At 49.5% G+C, this 18895-nt stretch overlaps 1 protein-coding gene across 1 annotated transcript in view; it reads left to right on the plus strand.

Moving 5' to 3' along the window:
- Positions 1 to 8285, plus strand: part of LOC112222072 (poly(rC)-binding protein 2) — a 93143-nt gene extending 84858 nt beyond the window's left edge. Inside the window, 4 exon segments of the mRNA XM_042329726.1 lie at positions 3716 to 3885; positions 7116 to 7201; positions 7204 to 7247; positions 7250 to 8285. Coding sequence (XP_042185660.1) covers positions 3716 to 3885; positions 7116 to 7201; positions 7204 to 7247; positions 7250 to 7543 — 594 coding nt within the window. The 3' untranslated portion in view covers positions 7544 to 8285.
- Positions 8286 to 18895: the final 10610 nt, after the last annotated feature.

Here is an 18895-nt window from a genome sequence, read left to right on the forward strand (position 1 = left end):
GCCCGCTGTTTCTGAGACACTGTCGTGTGTGAAAAAGCCCAGGAGGCCCGCTGTTTCTGAGACACTGTCGTGCGTGAAAAGCCCAGGAGGCCCGCTGTTTCTGAGATAATGAGAAAAGCCCAGGAGGCCCACTGTTTCTGAGACACTGTCGTGCGTGAAAAGCCCAGGAGGCCCACTGTTTCTGAGACACTGTCGTGCGTGAAAAGCCCAGGAGGCCCGCTGTTTCTGAGACACTGTCGTGTGTGAAAAAGCCCAGGAGGCCCGCTGTTTCTGAGACACTGTCGTGTGTGAAAAGCCCAGGAGGCCCACTGTTTCTGAGACACTGTCGTGCGTGAAAAGCCCAGGAGGCCCGCTGTTTCTGAGATAATGTCGTGCGTGAAAAGCCCAGGAGGCCCGCTGTTTCTGAGATACTGTCGTGCGTGAAAAGCCCAGGAAGCCCGCTGTTTCTGAGATACTGTCGTGCGTGAAAAGCCCAGGAGGCCCGCTGTTTCTGAGACACTGTCGTGTGTGAAAAGCCCAGGAGGCCCACTGTTTCTGAGACACTGTTGTGCGTGAAAAGCCCAGGAGGCCCGCTGTTTCTGAGATACTGTCGTGCGTGAAAAAGCCCAGGAGGCCCGCTGTTTCTGAGACACTGTCGTGTGTGAAAAAGCCCAGGAGGCCCGCTGTTTCTGAGACACTGTCGTGCGTGAAAAGCCCAGGAGGCCCGCTGTTTCTGAGATAATGTCGTGCGTGAAAAGCCCAGGAGGCCCGCTGTTTCTGAGATACTGTCGTGCGTGAAAAGCCCAGGAGGCCCACTGTTTCTGAGACACTGTCGTGCGTGAAAAGCCCAGGAGGCCCGCTGTTTCTGAGATAATGTCGTGCGTGAAAAGCCCAGGAGGCCCGCTGTTTCTGAGATACTGTACTGTCTGCGTGAAAAGCCCAGGAAGCCCGCTGTTTCTGAGACACTGTCATGCGTGATAAAGCCCAGGAGGCCCGCTGTTTCTGAGATACTGTCATGCGTGATAAAGCCCAGGAGGCCCACTGTTTCTGAGATACTGTCATGCGTGATAAAGCCCAGGAGGCCCACTGTTTCTGAGATACTGTCATGCGTGATAAAGCCCAGGAGGCCCGCTGTTTTTGAGACACTGGAACCGGCGCTCCTGGCACCGACGAACATTCCATGCTCAAACTCACTTACGTCACTCGTTTCTAAAGTTCAATCAAACAGTAACTGAATGTCTTGATGCCTGTCTGCCTGCTTCATATAGCAAGCCACTGTTACGTGACTCACTGTCTGTAAGAGTGATCAATTTTTTTTGTGAACGGGATGATGTACCTAATAAACTGGCCACTGACTGTGTACTTACAACAATGAACTCACTGTACTGTAAGTCGCTTTTGGTAAAGTGTCTGATAAAAAGCGATTAGATTTGAATGTAGCTAAGCCACTACTAGTCACATGCTATCCCTCGTTTTACATTTCTGCAGTTTGTTTCCGATTGCATTTCTATTACCCACTGAACAGAAACTCCAGTCCAACCCACTGAACAGAAACACCAGTCTGACTCACTAAACAGAAACACCAGTCCAACCCACTGAACAGAAACACCAGTCTGACTCACTAAACAGAAACACCAGTCTGACTCGTGTCCAGGAAGCAAATACACTTGTGAAGTTACCTTGGTAAGAAATCAATAGTCACTTACCTTCCAGGGGTATAGGCGAGGGATCTATGGGCTGTAGCAGTTAGAGTAGCTGGATGTAGTGTACAGATTGACTACCGGTATGCTTTACAAGGTATTGGAATTGACCCCTGATTTTGAAGGTTATTAGCTTTTCCTTGGTAGATGTGTTATGCGCTGAGACACAAACTGTGGGGATTAGAGGGAGCGCATGTTTGTTTTTAAACCTCAAGACAATGTTTCCATGATACACAAACGTTTACATTTATTTTTCATATACATACATATGCATTCGGAAGTATTCAGACCCCTTGAATTTTTCTACATTTTGTTGCGTTACAGCCTTTTTCTAAAATGGATGTAAAAAATAAATAAAAAACAAACTATTCTCTGCAGTCTACACACAATATCCCATAATGACAAAGCTCAAACAGGTTTTTTGAAAATGTTGCTAATTTATTAAAAATAAAAAGCAGAAATACCTTATTTACATAAGTATTCAGACACTTTGCTATGAGACTCGAAATTGAGCTCCGGTGCATCCTGTTTCCATTCTGACATTCAGAGCAAACAAAAACAAGTCATGAGGTCGAAGGACTTGTCCTTAGAGCCCCAAGACAGGACAGTGTCGAGGCACAGATCTGGGGAAAGGTACCAAAAAATGTCTGTAGCATTCAAGGTTCACTAAGAACACAGTGGCCTCCATCATTCTTAAATGGAAGAAGTTTGGAACCACCAAGACTCTTCCTAGAGCTGGCCAAACTGAGCAATAGGGGGAGAAGGGCCTGTGTCAGGGAGGTGACCAAGAACCCGATGGTCACTCTGACAGAGCTCCAGAGTTCCCCTGTGGAGATGGGAGAACCTTCCAGAAGGACAACAATCTCTGCAGCACTCCACCAATCAGGCCTTTATGGTAGAGTGGCCAGACGGAAGCCACTCCTCAGTAAAAGGCACATGACAGCCCGCTTGGAGTTTGCCAAAAGGCACCTAAAGACTCTCAGACCATGAGAAACAAGATTCTCCGATCTGATGAAACCAATAATGAAACCAATAATGAACTGAAAGTGTCACGTCTGGAGGAAACCTGGCACCATCCCTAAGATGAAGCATGGTGGTGGCAGCATCATGCTGTGGGGATGTTTTTCAGTAGCAGGGACTGGGAGACTAGTCAAGATCGAGGGAAAGATGAACAGAGCAAAGTACAGAGAAATTCTTGATGAAAACCGGCTCCAGAGCGCTCAGGACCTCAGACTGGGGCAAAAGTTCACCTTCCAACAGGACAACAACCCAAAGCACACAGCCAAGACAACGCAGGAGTGGCTTCAGGACAAGTCTCTGAATGTCCTTGGGTGGCCCAGCCAGAGCCCAGATGTGAACCCAATTGAACATCTCTGGAGAGACTTGAAAATAGCTGTGCAGCAATGCTCTCTATACAACCTGACAGAGCTTGAGAGGATCTGCAGAGAAGAATGGGAGAAACTCCCCAAATACAGGTGTGCCAAGCTTGTAGCATCATACCCAAGAACATTCAAGGCTGTAATCACTGCCAAAGGTGCTTCAACAAAGTACTGAGTAAAGGGTCTGAATACTTATGTAAATGTGATATTTCAGTTTCTTTTTTTTATAGTTTGCACAACAACAACATATTGTGTGTAGATTGATGAGATAAAAAATGTGTTTAATACATTTTAGAATAAGGCTGTAATGTAACAAAATGTGGAAAAAGTGGTCTGAATACTTCCCTGAATGCACTGTACACTGTATATGTTGAAGAGGGTATACTGTATGTTTTATCCTGGGAAGTCACATTGAGATTGCCATCTGTTTTTCAACTGTACCCTGGATATTTAGTATTGTCAACACAATACTTTGGGGTTTTAGTAATAAGGATGTGATCTGTCAAGTGTCTGGTGAAGCATCCTCGTTTCTTCCCTCTCTCCTTGGCTCCATCATTGACCTGATCACCATCGGGCATCAGGGAACCAAGATCAAAACACACACAGGTCTCCTCCCACATTCTCACCTCCTCTCTCTCTCCTCTCTCTCTCCTTCAGCTCATCGGCTCCATCATCGGGCGTCAGGGAACCAAGATCAATGAGATCCGCCAGGCGTCAGGGGCTCAGATTAAGATAGGTAGCCAGCTGGACAGCACCAGTGATAGAGCCGTCACCATCACAGGGACCCCCATCTCTATCAACCTGGCCCAATACCTCATCACCTCCTGGTAAGACAAAGCTCTGCCACCACCGAGCACAGCACACAAGGCGTCAGGGAACCGGGAGGGAAGATCAGGGATGAGATCCGAGGAGGCGTCAGGGGCTCAGATTAAGATAGGTAGCCAGCTGGACAGCACCAGTGATAGAGCCGTCACCATCACAGGGACCCCCATCTCTATCAACCTGGCCCAATACCTCATCACCTCCTGGTAAGACAAAGCTCTGCCACCACCGAGCACAGCACACAAGGCGTAGAGAGGGAGAGGGGAGGGAGAAGGAGGGAGGTTAGAGGGAGAGGAGAGGCATGGGAGAAGGAGGGAGAGAGAGAGAGAGAGGGAGAGGAGGGGATAGGGAGGAGAGAGGGAGAGCGACAGACACATCACCATCACAGGAACAACCATCTCCATTAATTTAATCCAACACCACCTCCTGGTAAAGAGAAAGCACCACCCCTCCCTCTCCCTCTCCCACCTCCTGGTAAAGAGAAAGCACCACCCCTCCCTCTCCCTCTCCCACCTCCTGGTAAAGAGAAAGCACCACCCCTCCCTCTCCCTCTCCCACCTCCTGGTAAAGAGAAAGCACCACCCCTCCCTCTCCCTCTCCCACCTCCTGGTAAAGAGAAAGCACCACCCCTCCCTCTCCCTCTCCCACCTCCTGGAAAGCACCACCCCTCCCTCTCCCTCTCCCACCTCCTGGTAAAGAGAAAGCACCACCCCTCCCTCTCAATCTCCCACCTCCTGAAAAGATATAAGACCACCCCTCCCTCCCCCTCTCCCACCTCCTGGCAAAGAGAAAGCACCACCCCTCCCTCTCCCTCTCCCACCTCCTTAAAGAATTGGCACCACCCCTCCCTCTCCCTCTCCCACCTCCTGGTAAAGAGAAAGCACCACCCCTCCCTCTCCCTCTCCCACCTCCTGGTAAGAGAAAGCACCACCCAGCAGGACAACAATATAAGCGAAAAGATATAAGATGTGTACATTATATTGTAGCCCCAGCAACTGGACCACTTCCTGGCAGTGCTTGAATTGAGCCGGTACACACTGGTAGAGAGCGCTGTTTTGAGTCCAACACCTTATTGAATTGGCTCTAAAATATGTCTTACAATACTGTCAAATTAGAATGAGTACTGGCACCTTTTTCATTACACTGGTCAGGTCACATGATTAGGAAAGAACCCTGGTCAGGTCACATGATTAGGAAAGAACCCTGGTCAGGTCACATGATCAGGAAAGAACCCTGGTCAGGTCACATGATCAGGAAAGAACCCTGGTCAGGTCACATGATCAGGAAAGAACCCTGGTCAGGTCACGTGATCAGGAAAGAACCCTGGTCAGGGCACATGATCAGGAAAGAAGCATGGCTCTAGATACTCATGTCTCCAGACTCAGTTCTACTGGTTCATGAGATAATCTTTATACATTTATCTCCACAAATTACACATTTGAACAAAGGAGTTGTTGTACTGATGTTGCCAATTCATGTCTAAGTTCACCAATTACTACTGAGTGTTGGAGAGAGAGACGACAACAACCTGTACTATTAGAAAACTACAATTGCAACACATTGTGGATACTAAAACTGTCAAGTATGACAATGATGCATTAACACACTGATTAAATACAATATTTTTTAATCTTGTGATGATTATTCACGTTGCGTGACTGCTCTCTGAGGACCTCTCGCCTCCGATCAACACAGTGACCAGAGCGTTTACAGTTCACTCGCTGCCTCTTCCAGGTGTTGCATCTGACAGGTTAAAGTGCCATATAAGTACGAAGTGCAACACATTGGACTGTAGGGCTAGAAGGCTCCTACCATAACATTCCATCATTCTTCTATCCTAAAAAACACATTATAGCCATGCTGAATTACACAATCTACATGTTCTATTAGTAATTACACTATATTAGTAAGTAGTTACACATTGTATTCACGCAGACAATACATTCACAATATGCAATATATTTATTTACGTATTGACAAATGCAATATGTATAATCGAATCTTACAATAATAAGGAAATTCCTAATGAACTTTGAACTTATTTGTTTCCCTTACCCAAGCCCCTACCCAAGCCATCACCCTGACTTATAGCATCCACTCCCCACATGAGAGTCCTAAAGACCCCCCCTCCAGTAATCTGTTGCAACCTCCAGCAAAACACACATTTTTTTTATCTCCTTTTATTTAATTTATTTAATTTGTACTTTCTTTAACATGTCTTTTATTTATTTAACCTTCTAACCCGTTTCCATCTGGTACTCCTCCCTCTCTCCCTCTCTCCCTCCACCCTCCCCTCCCACCTCCCTCCTCCCTCCCTCCCTCCCTCCCTCCCTCCCTCCCTCCCTCCCTCCCTCCCTCCCTCCCTCCCTCCCTCCCTCCTCTCCCTCCCTCCCTCCCTCCCTCCCTCCCTCCCTCTCTCCCTCCCTCCCTCCCTCCTTCCCTCCCTCCTCCCTTCCCTCCCTCCCTCTCCCTCCCTCCCTCCCTCCCTCCCTCCCTCCCTCCCCCTCCCTCCCTCCCTCCCTCCCTCCCTCCCTCCCTCCCTCCCTCCCTCCCTCCCTCCTCTCTCTCCCTCCCTCCCCCTCCTTCCCTCCTTTCGTCTTCCCTCCTCCCTTCCCTCCCTCCCTCCCTTCCCTCCCTCCCTCCCTCCCTCCCTCCCTCCTCCCTCCCTCCCTCCCCCTCCCTCCCTCCCTCCCTCCCTCCCTCCCTCCCTCCACCCTCCTTCCCTCCTTTCGTCTTCCCTCCCTCCTCCCTTCCCTCCCTCCTCCCTCCCTCCCTCCCTCCTCCCTCCCTCCCTCCCTCCCTCCCTCCCTCCCTCCCTCCCTCCCTCCCTCCCTCCCTCCCTCCCTCCCTCCCTCCCCTCCCCCTCTCCCTCCCACCTCCCTCCACCCACCCTCCCTCCCCTCTCTCTCTCCACCTTCCCTCCTTTCCTCTTCCCTCGTCCCTCCCTCCCTCCCACTCTCCCTCCACCCTCCCTCCCTCCACCCTCCCCTCCCACCTCCCTCCACCCACCCTCCCTCCCCTCTCTCTCCACCTTCCCTCCCTCCCTCCCCTCTCTCCCTCCACCCTCCCTCCCTCCACCCTCCCCTCCCTCCTCCCTCCCTCCACCCTCCCTCCCCTCTCTCTCCACCTTCCCTCCCTCCCCTCTCTCTCTCCCTCCCTCCCCTCTCTCTCTCCACCTTCCTTCCCTCCCTCCCTCCCTCCACCTCCTTCGTCCTCCTCCTATCCCCCTGTGCAGTTTAGAGACCGCCAAATCCACCGCCCAGTCTTCCTCCATGTCGACCTCTGCTGACCTCACCATGGCCTACACCCAACCCCCTCCCCCGCCTCCTCCTCAGCCGCTGCTGCTGCCACCCTGGCTGCCATGGGCTGCCCGGCATGTCCCACCCCCACCCCCACGCTGCAGTCCCCATGATGGGCAACCCCTACGGGGCCCTCCCCCTCTCCAGCCTCCTCGGAATGCAATCCATGAAATCCCTCCAATCCATGCCCTACCTGGCTTTATCCAACCCTGCCGCCAATGCAGCCGCCGCTCAGGCTCAGGCTCAGGCCCAGGCTCAGGCCCAGGCTCAGGCTCAGGCTCAGGCCCAGATCTATACGGCGAAGATTTCTTCTGCTAATGGGATCGGGAAGAAACCAGAGAGACAGAAGTTTGCGCCGTACTGATGACGTCTGTCTCCATCCCTCCATCCCTCCAGCTCTCACCTCCTCCGTCTACGAGACAAGAAAGAAAAGGGGGAAAGAATGGAGGGAAGGAAATAGCAGTTTTTTTTAAATTCTCCTCCATTCTCTTTCTTCTTGCCTGATGATGTGGTTGTAGATGGACATTTTCGATTGATTATGTTTTGTAGGCTTTTTTTTTGTCCCTTATATAGTGAACCACAAGGAGGAACATTTGATTGGCTCGTTTAGATAGCTATATTTATGTTGTCAGGTCTTGGAAACCTATCAAGCCATAGCCTGTGTCCCAAATGACAACCTAACTCCTTTACGGTGCACTACTTTAGTCCAGAGCACATAAGGCTCAGGTTGAAAGTAGTGCGGTATATAGGGAATAGGGTGCCATTTGGGATGCACCAATAGACTATTCCTAACTTCCATTTTTATCTTCTTCTAACCTTCCATTCGTTCTACTGTACTGCTGTGATTGATTATTGATAATAATGAAATATTCCCACTAAGAGTTTATAAATTAAAACACTGGTGTGTGATGCTCAACTGTACGTGCGTATGAGCTTTTTATACAGTACATGATGTCTGTTTAGGTTACTTCCTGTATTCAACTCCTTGATTTTTTGAAGGACGATGTAAAAAAAAATATTTAAAAAAATTAAAAGTTTAAAAAAATGACTAGACAAAAAAAAATCTAACCACTCGTTTGCATTAAGTTTTTTTGTGAGTTTTTGGTAATATTTTATTTGAAATGTGTTGTTTAATTTATTTTATTTATTATGCCGAGTATTACTTTTACGATAGGTTATTCCATTCTGTCCTGAGTTTTTTTTTTATTTTTGACCAGACTGGGGAAATGGCAGACTGCTGGCGAGGGCCACTCTAGTACTACTGCTGACCAGATTACTAACACGGTGACCAGACTTATTCCATTCTGTCCTGACCAGAGTTTTAACTCGGTGACCAGACTGCTGGCGAGGGCCACTCTAACACGGTGACCAGACTGCTGGCGAGGGCCACTCTGACCAGACTGCGGTGACCAGACTGCTGGCGAGGGCCACTCTAACACGGTGACCAGACTGCTGGCGAGGGCCACTCTAACACGGTGACCAGACTGCTGGCGAGGGCCACTCTAACACGGTGACCAGACTGCTGGCGAGGGCCACTCTAACACGGTGACCAGACTGCTGGCGAGGGCCACTCTAGGGTAACACGGTGACCAGACTGCTGGCGAGGGCCACTCTAACACGGTGACCAGACTGCACGGGACCAGACTGCTGGGGCCACTCTAACACGGTGACCAGACTGCTGGCGAGGGCCACTCTAACACGGTGACCAGACTGCTGGCGAGGGCCACTCTAGTACGGTGACCAGACTGCTGGCGAGGGCCACTCTAACACGGTGACCAGACTGCTGGCGAGGGCCACTCTAGTACGGTGACCAGACTGCTGGCGAGGGCCACTCTAACACGGTATTTTCTCCTGTCTCTCACCACAGAAGTATCTTCTACTAAAACAAGGTTGTTTTTGTTTTTGTTTTTGTTTTTTTTAACAACATTATGTTTTTGTTAAATAGAGAAAATGTGTTTCCACAACTGATATGTCAATATTATTAAAACATTTAACATGATAAAAGCTGCGTATTTCCAACTTTCTTACTGGGATTTAAACAGCAAAACCTGTCTAGGACGTGTCTGTGGGATGAGAGATGCTTTTCTCAAACTAAGATGCCACGCATGGTAGCTACTCTTGTGAGAGATTAATGCTGCAAGTTAGCTTGAACATACACAAACACAAACAAGTGTTAAAATACAAAAAACTGGGTCTCTAAAGACTCGATACATAACCACAGACTATAGACATACATAACCACAGACTATAGACATACATAACCACAGACTATAGACATACATAACCACAGACTATAGACATACATAACCACAGACTATAGACATACATAACCACAGACTATAGACATACATAACCACAGACTATACACATACATAACCACAGACTATAGACATACATAACCACAGACTATAGACATACATAACCACAGACTATAGACATACATAACCACAGACTATAGACATACATAACCACAGACTATAGACATACATAACCACAGACTATAGACATACATAACCACAGACTATAGACATATAACCACAGACTATAGACATACATAACCACAGACTATAGACATACATAACCACAGACTATAGACATACATAACCACAGACTATAGACATACATAACCACAGACTATAGACATACATAACCACAGACTATAGACATACATAACCACAGACTATAGACATACATAACCACAGACTATAGACATACATAACCACAGACTATAGACATACATAACCACAGACTATAGACATACATGACCACAGACTATAGACATACATGACCACAGACTATAGACATACATGACCACAGACTATAGACATACATGACCACAGACTATAGACATACATGACCACAGACTATAGACATACATGACCACAGACTATAGACATACATGACCACAGACTATAGACATACAGTGGGGAGAACAAGTATTTGATACACTGCCGATTTTACAGGTTTTCCTACTTACAAAGCATGTAGAGGTCTGTAATTTTTATCATAGGTACACTTCAACTGTGAGAGACGAAATCTAAAACAAACATCCAGAAAATCATATTGTATGATTTTTCAGTAATTAATTTGCATTTTATTGCATGACATAAGTATTTGATACATCAGAAAAGCAGAACTTAATATTTGGTACAGAAACCTTTGTTTGCAATTACAGAGATCATACGTTTCCTGTAGTTCTTGACCAGGTTTGCACACACTGCAGCAGGGATTTTGGCCCACTCCTCCATACAGACCTTCTCCAGATCCTTCAGCTTTCGGGGCTGTCGCTGGGCAATACGGACTTTCAGCTCCCTCTAAAGATTTTCTATTGGGTTCAGGTCTGGAGACTGGCTAGGCCACTCCAGGACCTTCAGATGCTTCTTACGGAGCCACTCCTTAGTTGCCCTGGCTGTGTGTTTCGGGTCGTTGTCATGCTGGAAGACCCAGCCACGACCCATCTTCAATGCTCTTACTGAGGGAAGGAGGTTGTTGGCCAAGATCTCGCGATACATGGCCCCATCCATCCTCCCCTCAATACGGTGCAGTCGTCCTGTCCCCTTTGCAGAAAAGCATCCCCAAAGAATGATGTTTCCACCTCCATGCTTCACGGTTGGGACGCTGTTCTTGGGTTTGTACTCATCCTTCTTCTTCCTCCAAACACGGCGAGTGGAGTTTAGACCAAAAAGCTCTATTTTTGTCTCATCAGACCACATGACCTTCTACCATTCCTCCTCTGGATCATCCAGATAGTTCAAGATGACGGTCAATCACCCTGGTCATGGGGCTCCATGCAAGATCTCACCTCTGCAGGCATTTTGATCATGAGGAAGGTGAGGGATCAGTTTTCCCAGAACTACACGGTCCCAGGACCTGGTCAATGACCAGGCTGGGACCACAGTCTCAAAGAAAACCATCCCTCACCTTCCTCATGGATTAAAATCCTGCAGTGAGAGGTCCTGCATGGAGCCCCAGCGCATGTCCAGGCCCGTCATCTTGCCAAGTCTTCCATTTTCTAATAATTGCGCCAACAGTTGTTGCCTTCTCACCAAGCTGCTTGCCTATTGTCCTGTAGCCCATCCCAGCCTTGTGCAGGTCTACAATTTTATCCCTGATGTCCTTACACAGCTCCCTGGTCTTGGCCATTGTGGAGAGGTTGGAATCTGTTTGATTGAGTGTGTGGACAGGTGTCTTTTATACAGGTAACGAGTTCAAACAGGTGCAGTTAATCATGGTAATGAGTGAAGAACAGGAGGGCTTCTTAAAGAAAAACTAACAGGTCTGTGAGAGCCGGAATTCTTACTGGTTGGTAGGTGATCAAATACTTATGTCATGCAATAAAATGCAAATTAATTACTAAAAATCATACAATCTGATTTTCTGGATTTTTGTTTTAGATTCCGTCTCTCACAGGACAGGACAGCAGAACAGCTGTAGAGTATCTACATAGAGACAGACAGGACAACAGGACAGGACAGCTGTAGAGTATCTACATAGAGACAGACAGGACAGGACAGCAGGACAGGACAGCAGGACAGCTGTAGAGTATCTACATAGAGACAGACAGGACAGTAGAACAGGACAGGAGGACAGCTGTACAGTATCTACATAGAGACAGACAGGACAGCAGGACAGGACAGCAGAACAGGACAGCAGGACAGGACAGCTGTACAGTATCTACATAGAGACAGACAGGACAGCAGGACAGGACAGCAGGACAGGACAGCAGGACAGGACAGCAGGACAGGACAGCAGGACAATACAGCTGTACAGTATCTACATAGAGACAGGCAGGACAGGACAGCAAGACAGCAGGACAGGACAGCAGGACAGGACAGTAGGACAGGACAGCAGGACAGGACAGCTGTACAGTATCTACATAGAGACAGGCAGGACAGGACAGCAGGTCAGGACATTAGGACAGGACAGCAGGACAGTTGTAGAGGGGGCTGGGTAATTCTCACATAGAGACAGACAGGACAGGACAGTTGTAGAGGGGGGCTGGGTAATTCTCACATAGAGACAGACAGGACAGGACAGCTGTAGAGGGGGCTGGGTAATTCTCACATAGAGACAGACAGGACAGCAGGACAGTTGTAGAGGGGGCTGGGTAATTCTCACATAGAGACAGACAGGACAGGACAGCAGAGGACAGTTGTAGAGGGGGCTGGGTAATTCTCACATAGAGACAGACAGGACAGGACAGCAGGACAGTTGTAGAGGGGGCTGGGTAATTCTCGCATAGAGACAGACAGGACAGGACAGGACAGCAGGACAGTTGTAGAGGGGGGCTGGGTAATTCTCGCATAGAGACAGACAGGACAGCGGGACAGTTGTAGAGGGGGCTGGGTAATTCTCGCATAGAGACAGACAGGACAGGACAGCAGGACAGTTGTAGATGGGGGCTGGGTAATTCTCGCATAGAGACAGACAGGACAGCAGGACAGTTGTAGAGGGGGCTGGGTAATTCTCACATAGAGACAGACAGGACAGGACAGCAGGACAGTTGTAGAGGGGGGCTGGGTAATTCTCGCATAGAGACAGACAGGACAGCAGGACAGTTGTAGAGGGGGCTGGGTAATTCTCGCATAGAGACAGACAGGACAGGACAGTTGTAGAGGGGGGCTGGGTAATTCTCACATAGAGACAGACAGGACAGGACAGTTGTAGAGGGGGACTGGGTAATTCTCGCATAGAGACAGACAGGACAGGACAGTTGTAGAGGGGGGCTGGGTAATTCTCACATAGAGACAGACTGGACAGGACAGTTGTAGAGGGGGCTGGGTAATTCTCACATAGAGACAGACAGGACAGGACAGCAGGACAGTTGTAGAGGGGGCTGGGTAATTCTCACATAGAGACAGACAGGACAGCAGGACAGTTGTAGAGGGGGCTGGGTAATTCTCACATAGAGACAGACAGGACAGGACAGTTGTAGAGGGGGGCTGGGTAATTCTCACATAGAGACAGACAGGACAGAACAGCAGGACAGTTGTAGAGGGGGCTGGGTAATTCTCACATAGAGACAGACAGACAGGACAGGACATTTGTAGAGGGGGCTGGGCAATTCTCACATAGAGACAGACAGGACAGGACATTTGTAGAGGGGGCTGGGTAATTCTCACATAGAGACAGACAGGACAGGACAGTTGTAGAGGGGGCTGGGTAATTCTCACATAGAGACAGACAGGACAGCAGGACAGTTGTAGAGGGGGCTGGGTAATTCTCACATAGAGACAGACAGGACAGCAGGACAGTTGTAGAGGGGGCTGGGTAATTCTCACATAGAGACAGACAGGACAGGTCAGCTGTAGAGGGGGCTGGGTAACATAGAGACAGACAGGACAGGACAGCAGGACAGTTGTAGAGGGGGCTGGGTAATTCTCACATAGAGACAGACAGGACAGGACAGCAGAGGACAGTTGTAGAGGGGGCTGGGTAATTCTCACATAGAGACAGACAGGACAGGACAGCAGGACAGTTGTAGAGGGGGCTGGGTAATTCTCGCATAGAGACAGACAGGACAGCGGGACAGTTGTAGAGGGGGGCTGGGTAATTCTTGGATAGAGACAGACAGGACAGGACAGCAGGACAGTTGTAGATGGGGGCTGGGTAATTCTCGCATAGAGACAGACAGGACAGCAGGACAGTTGTAGAGGGGGCTGGGTAATTCTCGCATAGAGACAGACAGGACAGGACAGTTGTAGAGGGGGCTGGGTAATTCTCACATAGAGACAGACAGGACAGGACAGTTGTAGAGGGGGCTGGGTAATTCTCACATAGAGACAGACAGGACAGGACAGCAGGACAGTTGTAGAGGGGGGCTGGGTAATTCTCACATAGAGACAGACAGGACAGCAGGACAGTTGTAGAGGGGGACTGGGTAATTCTCGCATAGAGACAGACAGGACAGGACAGTTGTAGAGGGGGCTGGGTAATTCTCACATAGAGACAGACAGGACAGGACAGTTGTAGAGGGGGCTGGGTAATTCTCACATAGAGACAGACAGGACAGGACAGCAGGACAGTTGTAGAGGGGGCTGGGTAATTCTCACATAGAGACAGACAGGACAGGACATTTGTAGAGGGGGCTGGGTAATTCTCACATAGAGACAGACAGGACAGGACATTTGTAGAGACAGGGGGGCTGCGTAATTCTCACATAGAGACAGACAGGACAGGACAGTTGTAGAGGGGGCTGGGTAATTCTCACATAGAGACAGACAGGACTGCAGGACAGTTGTAGAGGGGGCTGGGTAATTCTCACATAGAGACAGACAGGACAGCAGAACAGTTGTAGAGGGGGCTGGGTAATTCTCACATAGAGACAGACAGGACAGGACAGTTGTAGAGGGGGCTGGGTAATTCTCACATAGAGACAGACAGGACAGGACAGCAGGACAGTTGTAGAGGGGGCTGGGTTAATTCTCATATAGAGACAGACAGGACAGGACATTTGTAGAGGGGGCTGGGTAATTCTCACATAGAGACAGACAGGACAGGACATTTGTAGAGGGGGCTGGGTAATTCTCACATAGAGACAGACAGGACAGGACATTTGTAGAGGGGGGCTGGGTAATTCTCACATAGAGACAGACAGGACAGGACAGTTGTAGAGGGGGCTGGGTAATTCTCACATAGAGACAGACAGGACTGCAGGACAGTTGTAGAGGGGGCTGGGTAATTCTCACATAGAGACAGACAGGACAGCAGGACAGTTGTAGAGGGGGCTGGGTAATTCTCACATAGAGACAGACAGGACAGGACAGTTGTAGAGGGGGGCTGGGTAATTCTCACATAGAGACAGACAGGACAGGACAGCAGGACAGTTGTAGAGGGGGCTGGGTAATTCTCGCATAGAGACAGACAGGACAGCGGGACAGTTGTAGAGGGGGCTGGGTAATTCTTGGATAGAGACAGACAGGACAGGACAGCAGGACAGTTGTAGATGGGGGCTGGGTAATTCTCGCATAGAGACAGACAGGACAGCGGGACAGTTGTAGAGGGGGACTGGGTAATTCTTGGATAGAGACAGACAGGACAGGACAGCAGGACAGTTGTAGATGGGGGCTGGGTAATTCTCGCATAGAGACAGACAGGACAGCAGGACAGTTGTAGAGGGGGCTGGGTAATTCTCGCATAGAGACAGACAGGACAGGACAGTTGTAGAGGGGGCTGGGTAATTCTCACATAGAGACAGACAGGACAGGACAGTTGTAGAGGGGGCTGGGTAATTCTCACATAGAGACAGACAGGACAGGACAGCAGGACAGTTGTAGAGGGGGCTGGGTAATTCTCACATAGAGACAGACAGGACAGCAGGACAGTTGTAGAGGGGGACTGGGTAATTCTCACATAGAGACAGACAGGACAGGACAGTTGTAGAGGGGGCTGGGTAATTCTCATATAGAGACAGACAGGACAGGACATTTGTAGAGGGGGCTGGGTAATTCTCACATAGAGACAGACAGGACAGGACATTTGTAGAGGGGGCTGGGTAATTCTCACATAGAGACAGACAGGACAGGACAGTTGTAGAGGGGGCTGGGTAATTCTCACATAGAGACAGACAGGACAGGACAGTTGTAGAGGGGGCTGGGTAATTCTCACATAGAGACAGACAGGACAGGACAGTTGTAGAGGGGGCTGGGTAATTCTCACATAGAGACAGACAGGACAGGACAGTTGTAGAGGGGGCTGGGTAATTCTCACATAGAGACAGACAGGACAGGACAGTTGTAGAGGGGGCTGGGTAATTCTCACATAGAGACAGACAGGACAGGACAGTTGTAGAGGGGGCTGGGTAATTCTCACATAGAGACAGACAGGACAGGACAGTTGTAGAGGGGGCTGGGTAATTCTCACATAGAGACGGACAGGACAGGACAGTTGTAGAGGGGGCTGGGTAATTCTCACATAGAGACAGACAGGACAGGACAGTTGTAGAGGGGGGCTGGGTAATTCTCACATAGAGACGGACAGGACAGGACAGTTGTAGAGGGGGGCTGGGTAATTCTCACATAGAGACAGACAGGACAGGACAGTTGTAGAGGGGGCTGGGTAATTCTCACATAGAGACAGACAGGACAGGACAGCAGGACAGTTGTAGAGGGGGGCTGGGTAATTCTCACATAGAGACAGACAGGACAGCAGGACAGTTGTAGAGGGGGCTGGGTAATTATCGCATAGAGACAGACAGGACAGGACAGTTGTAGAGGGGGCTGGGTAATTCTCACATAGAGACAGACAGGACAGGACAGTTGTAGAGGGGGACTGGGTAATTCTCACATAGAGACAGACAGGACAGGACAGCAGGACAGTTGTAGAGGGGGGCTGGGTAATTCTCACATAGAGACAGACAGGACAGCAGGACAGTTGTAGAGAGACAGGGGGACTGGGTAATTCTCACATAGAGACAGACAGGACAGCAGGACAGTTGTAGAGGGGGCTGGGTAATTCTCACATAGAGACAGACAGGACAGGACAGTTGTAGAGGGGGGCTGGGTAATTCTCACATAGAGACAGACAGGACAGGACAGCAGGACAGTTGTAGAGGGGGCTGGGTAATTCTCACATAGAGACAGACAGGACAGGATATTTGTAGAGGGGGGCTGGGTAATTCTCACATAGAGACAGACAGGACAGGACATTTGTAGAGGGGGCTGGGTAATTCTCACATAGAGACAGACAGGACAGGACAGTTGTAGAGGGGGGCTGGGTAATTCTCACATAGAGACAGACAGGACTGCAGGACAGTTGTAGAGGGGGCTGGGTAATTCTCACATAGAGACAGACAGGACAGCAGGACAGTTGTAGAGGGGGCTGGGTAATTCTCACATAGAGACAGACAGGACAGGACAGTTGTAGAGGGGGGCTGGGTAATTCTCACATAGAGACAGACAGGACAGGACAGCAGGACAGTTGTAGAGGGGGCTGGGTAATTCTCACATAGAGACAGACAGGACAGGACATTTGTAGAGGGGGCTGGGTAATTCTCACATAGAGACAGACAGGACAGGACATTTGTAGAGGGGGCTGGGTAATTCTCACATAGAGACAGACAGGACAGGACAGTTGTAGAGGGGGCTGGGTAATTCTCACATAGAGACAGACAGGACAGGACAGTTGTAGAGGGGGCTGGGTAATTCTCACATAGAGACAGACAGGACAGGACAGTTGTAGAGGGGGGCTGGGTAATTCTCACATAGAGACAGACAGGACAGGACAGTTGTAGAGGGGGCTGGGTAATTCTCACATAGAGACGGACAGGACAGGACAGCAGGACAGTTGTAGAGGGGGGCTGGGTAATTCTCACATAGAGACAGACAGGACAGGACATTTGTAGAGGGGGCTGGGTAATTCTCACATAGAGACAGACAGGACAGGACATTTGTAGAGGGGGCTGGGTAATTCTCACATAGAGACAGACAGGACAGGACAGTTGTAGAGGGGGCTGGGTAATTCTCACATAGAGACAGACAGGACAGCAGGACAGTTGTAGAGGGGGCTGGGTAATTCTCACATAGAGACAGACAGGACAGCAGGACAGTTGTAGAGGGGGGCTGGGTAATTCTCACATAGAGACAGACAGGACAGGACAGTTGTAGAGGGGGCTGGGTAATTCTCACATAGAGACAGACAGGACAGGACATTTGTAGAGGGGGGCTGGGTAATTCTCACATAGAGACAGACAGGACAGGACATTTGTAGAGGGGGCTGGGTAATTCTCACATAGAGACAGACAGGACAGGACAGTTGTAGAGGGGGACTGGGTAATTCTCACATAGAGACAGACAGGACAGGACATTTGTAGAGGGGGCTGGGTAATTCTCACATAGAGACAGACAGGACAGGACATTTGTAGAGGGGGCTGGGTAATTCTCACATAGAGACAGACAGGACAGGACAGTTGTAGAGGGGGCTGGGTAATTCTCACATAGAGACAGACAGGACAGCAGGACAGTTGTAGAGGGGGCTGGGTAATTCTCACATAGAGACAGACAGGACAGCAGGACAGTTGTAGAGGGGGGCTGGGTAATTCTCACATAGAGACAGACAGGACAGGACAGTTGTAGAGGGGGGCTGGGTAATTCTCACATAGAGACAGACAGGACAGGACAGCAGGACAGTTGTAGAGGGGGGCTGGGTAATTCTCACATAGAGACAGACAGGACAGGACATTTGTAGAGGGGGCTGGGTAATTCTCACATAGAGACAGACAGGACAGGACATTTGTAGAGGGGGCTGGGTAATTCTCACATAGAGACAGACAGGACAGGACAGTTGTAGAGGGGGACTGGGTAATTCTCACATAGAGACAGACAGGACAGGACATTTGTAGAGGGGGGCTGGGTAATTCTCACATAGAGACAGACAGGACAGGACATTTGTAGAGGCGGGGCTGGGTAATTCTCACATAGAGACAGACAGGACAGGACAGTTGTAGAGGGGGCTGGGTAATTCTCACATAGAGACAGACAGGACAGCAGGACAGTTGTAGACGGGGGGCTGGGTAATTCTCACATAGAGACAGACAGGACAGCAGGACAGTTGTAGAGGGGGGCTGGGTAATTCTCACATAGAGACAGACAGGACAGGACAGTTGTAGAGGGGGCTGGGTAATTCTCACATAGAGACAGACAGGACAGGACAGTTGTAGAGGGGGCTGGGTAATTCTCACATAGAGACAGACAGGACAGGACAGTTGTAGAGGGGGCTG

The sequence above is a fragment of the Oncorhynchus tshawytscha genome, linkage group LG02, assembly GCF_018296145.1.
Source record: "Oncorhynchus tshawytscha isolate Ot180627B linkage group LG02, Otsh_v2.0, whole genome shotgun sequence".
NCBI classification, from domain to species: domain Eukaryota; kingdom Metazoa; phylum Chordata; class Actinopteri; order Salmoniformes; family Salmonidae; genus Oncorhynchus; species Oncorhynchus tshawytscha.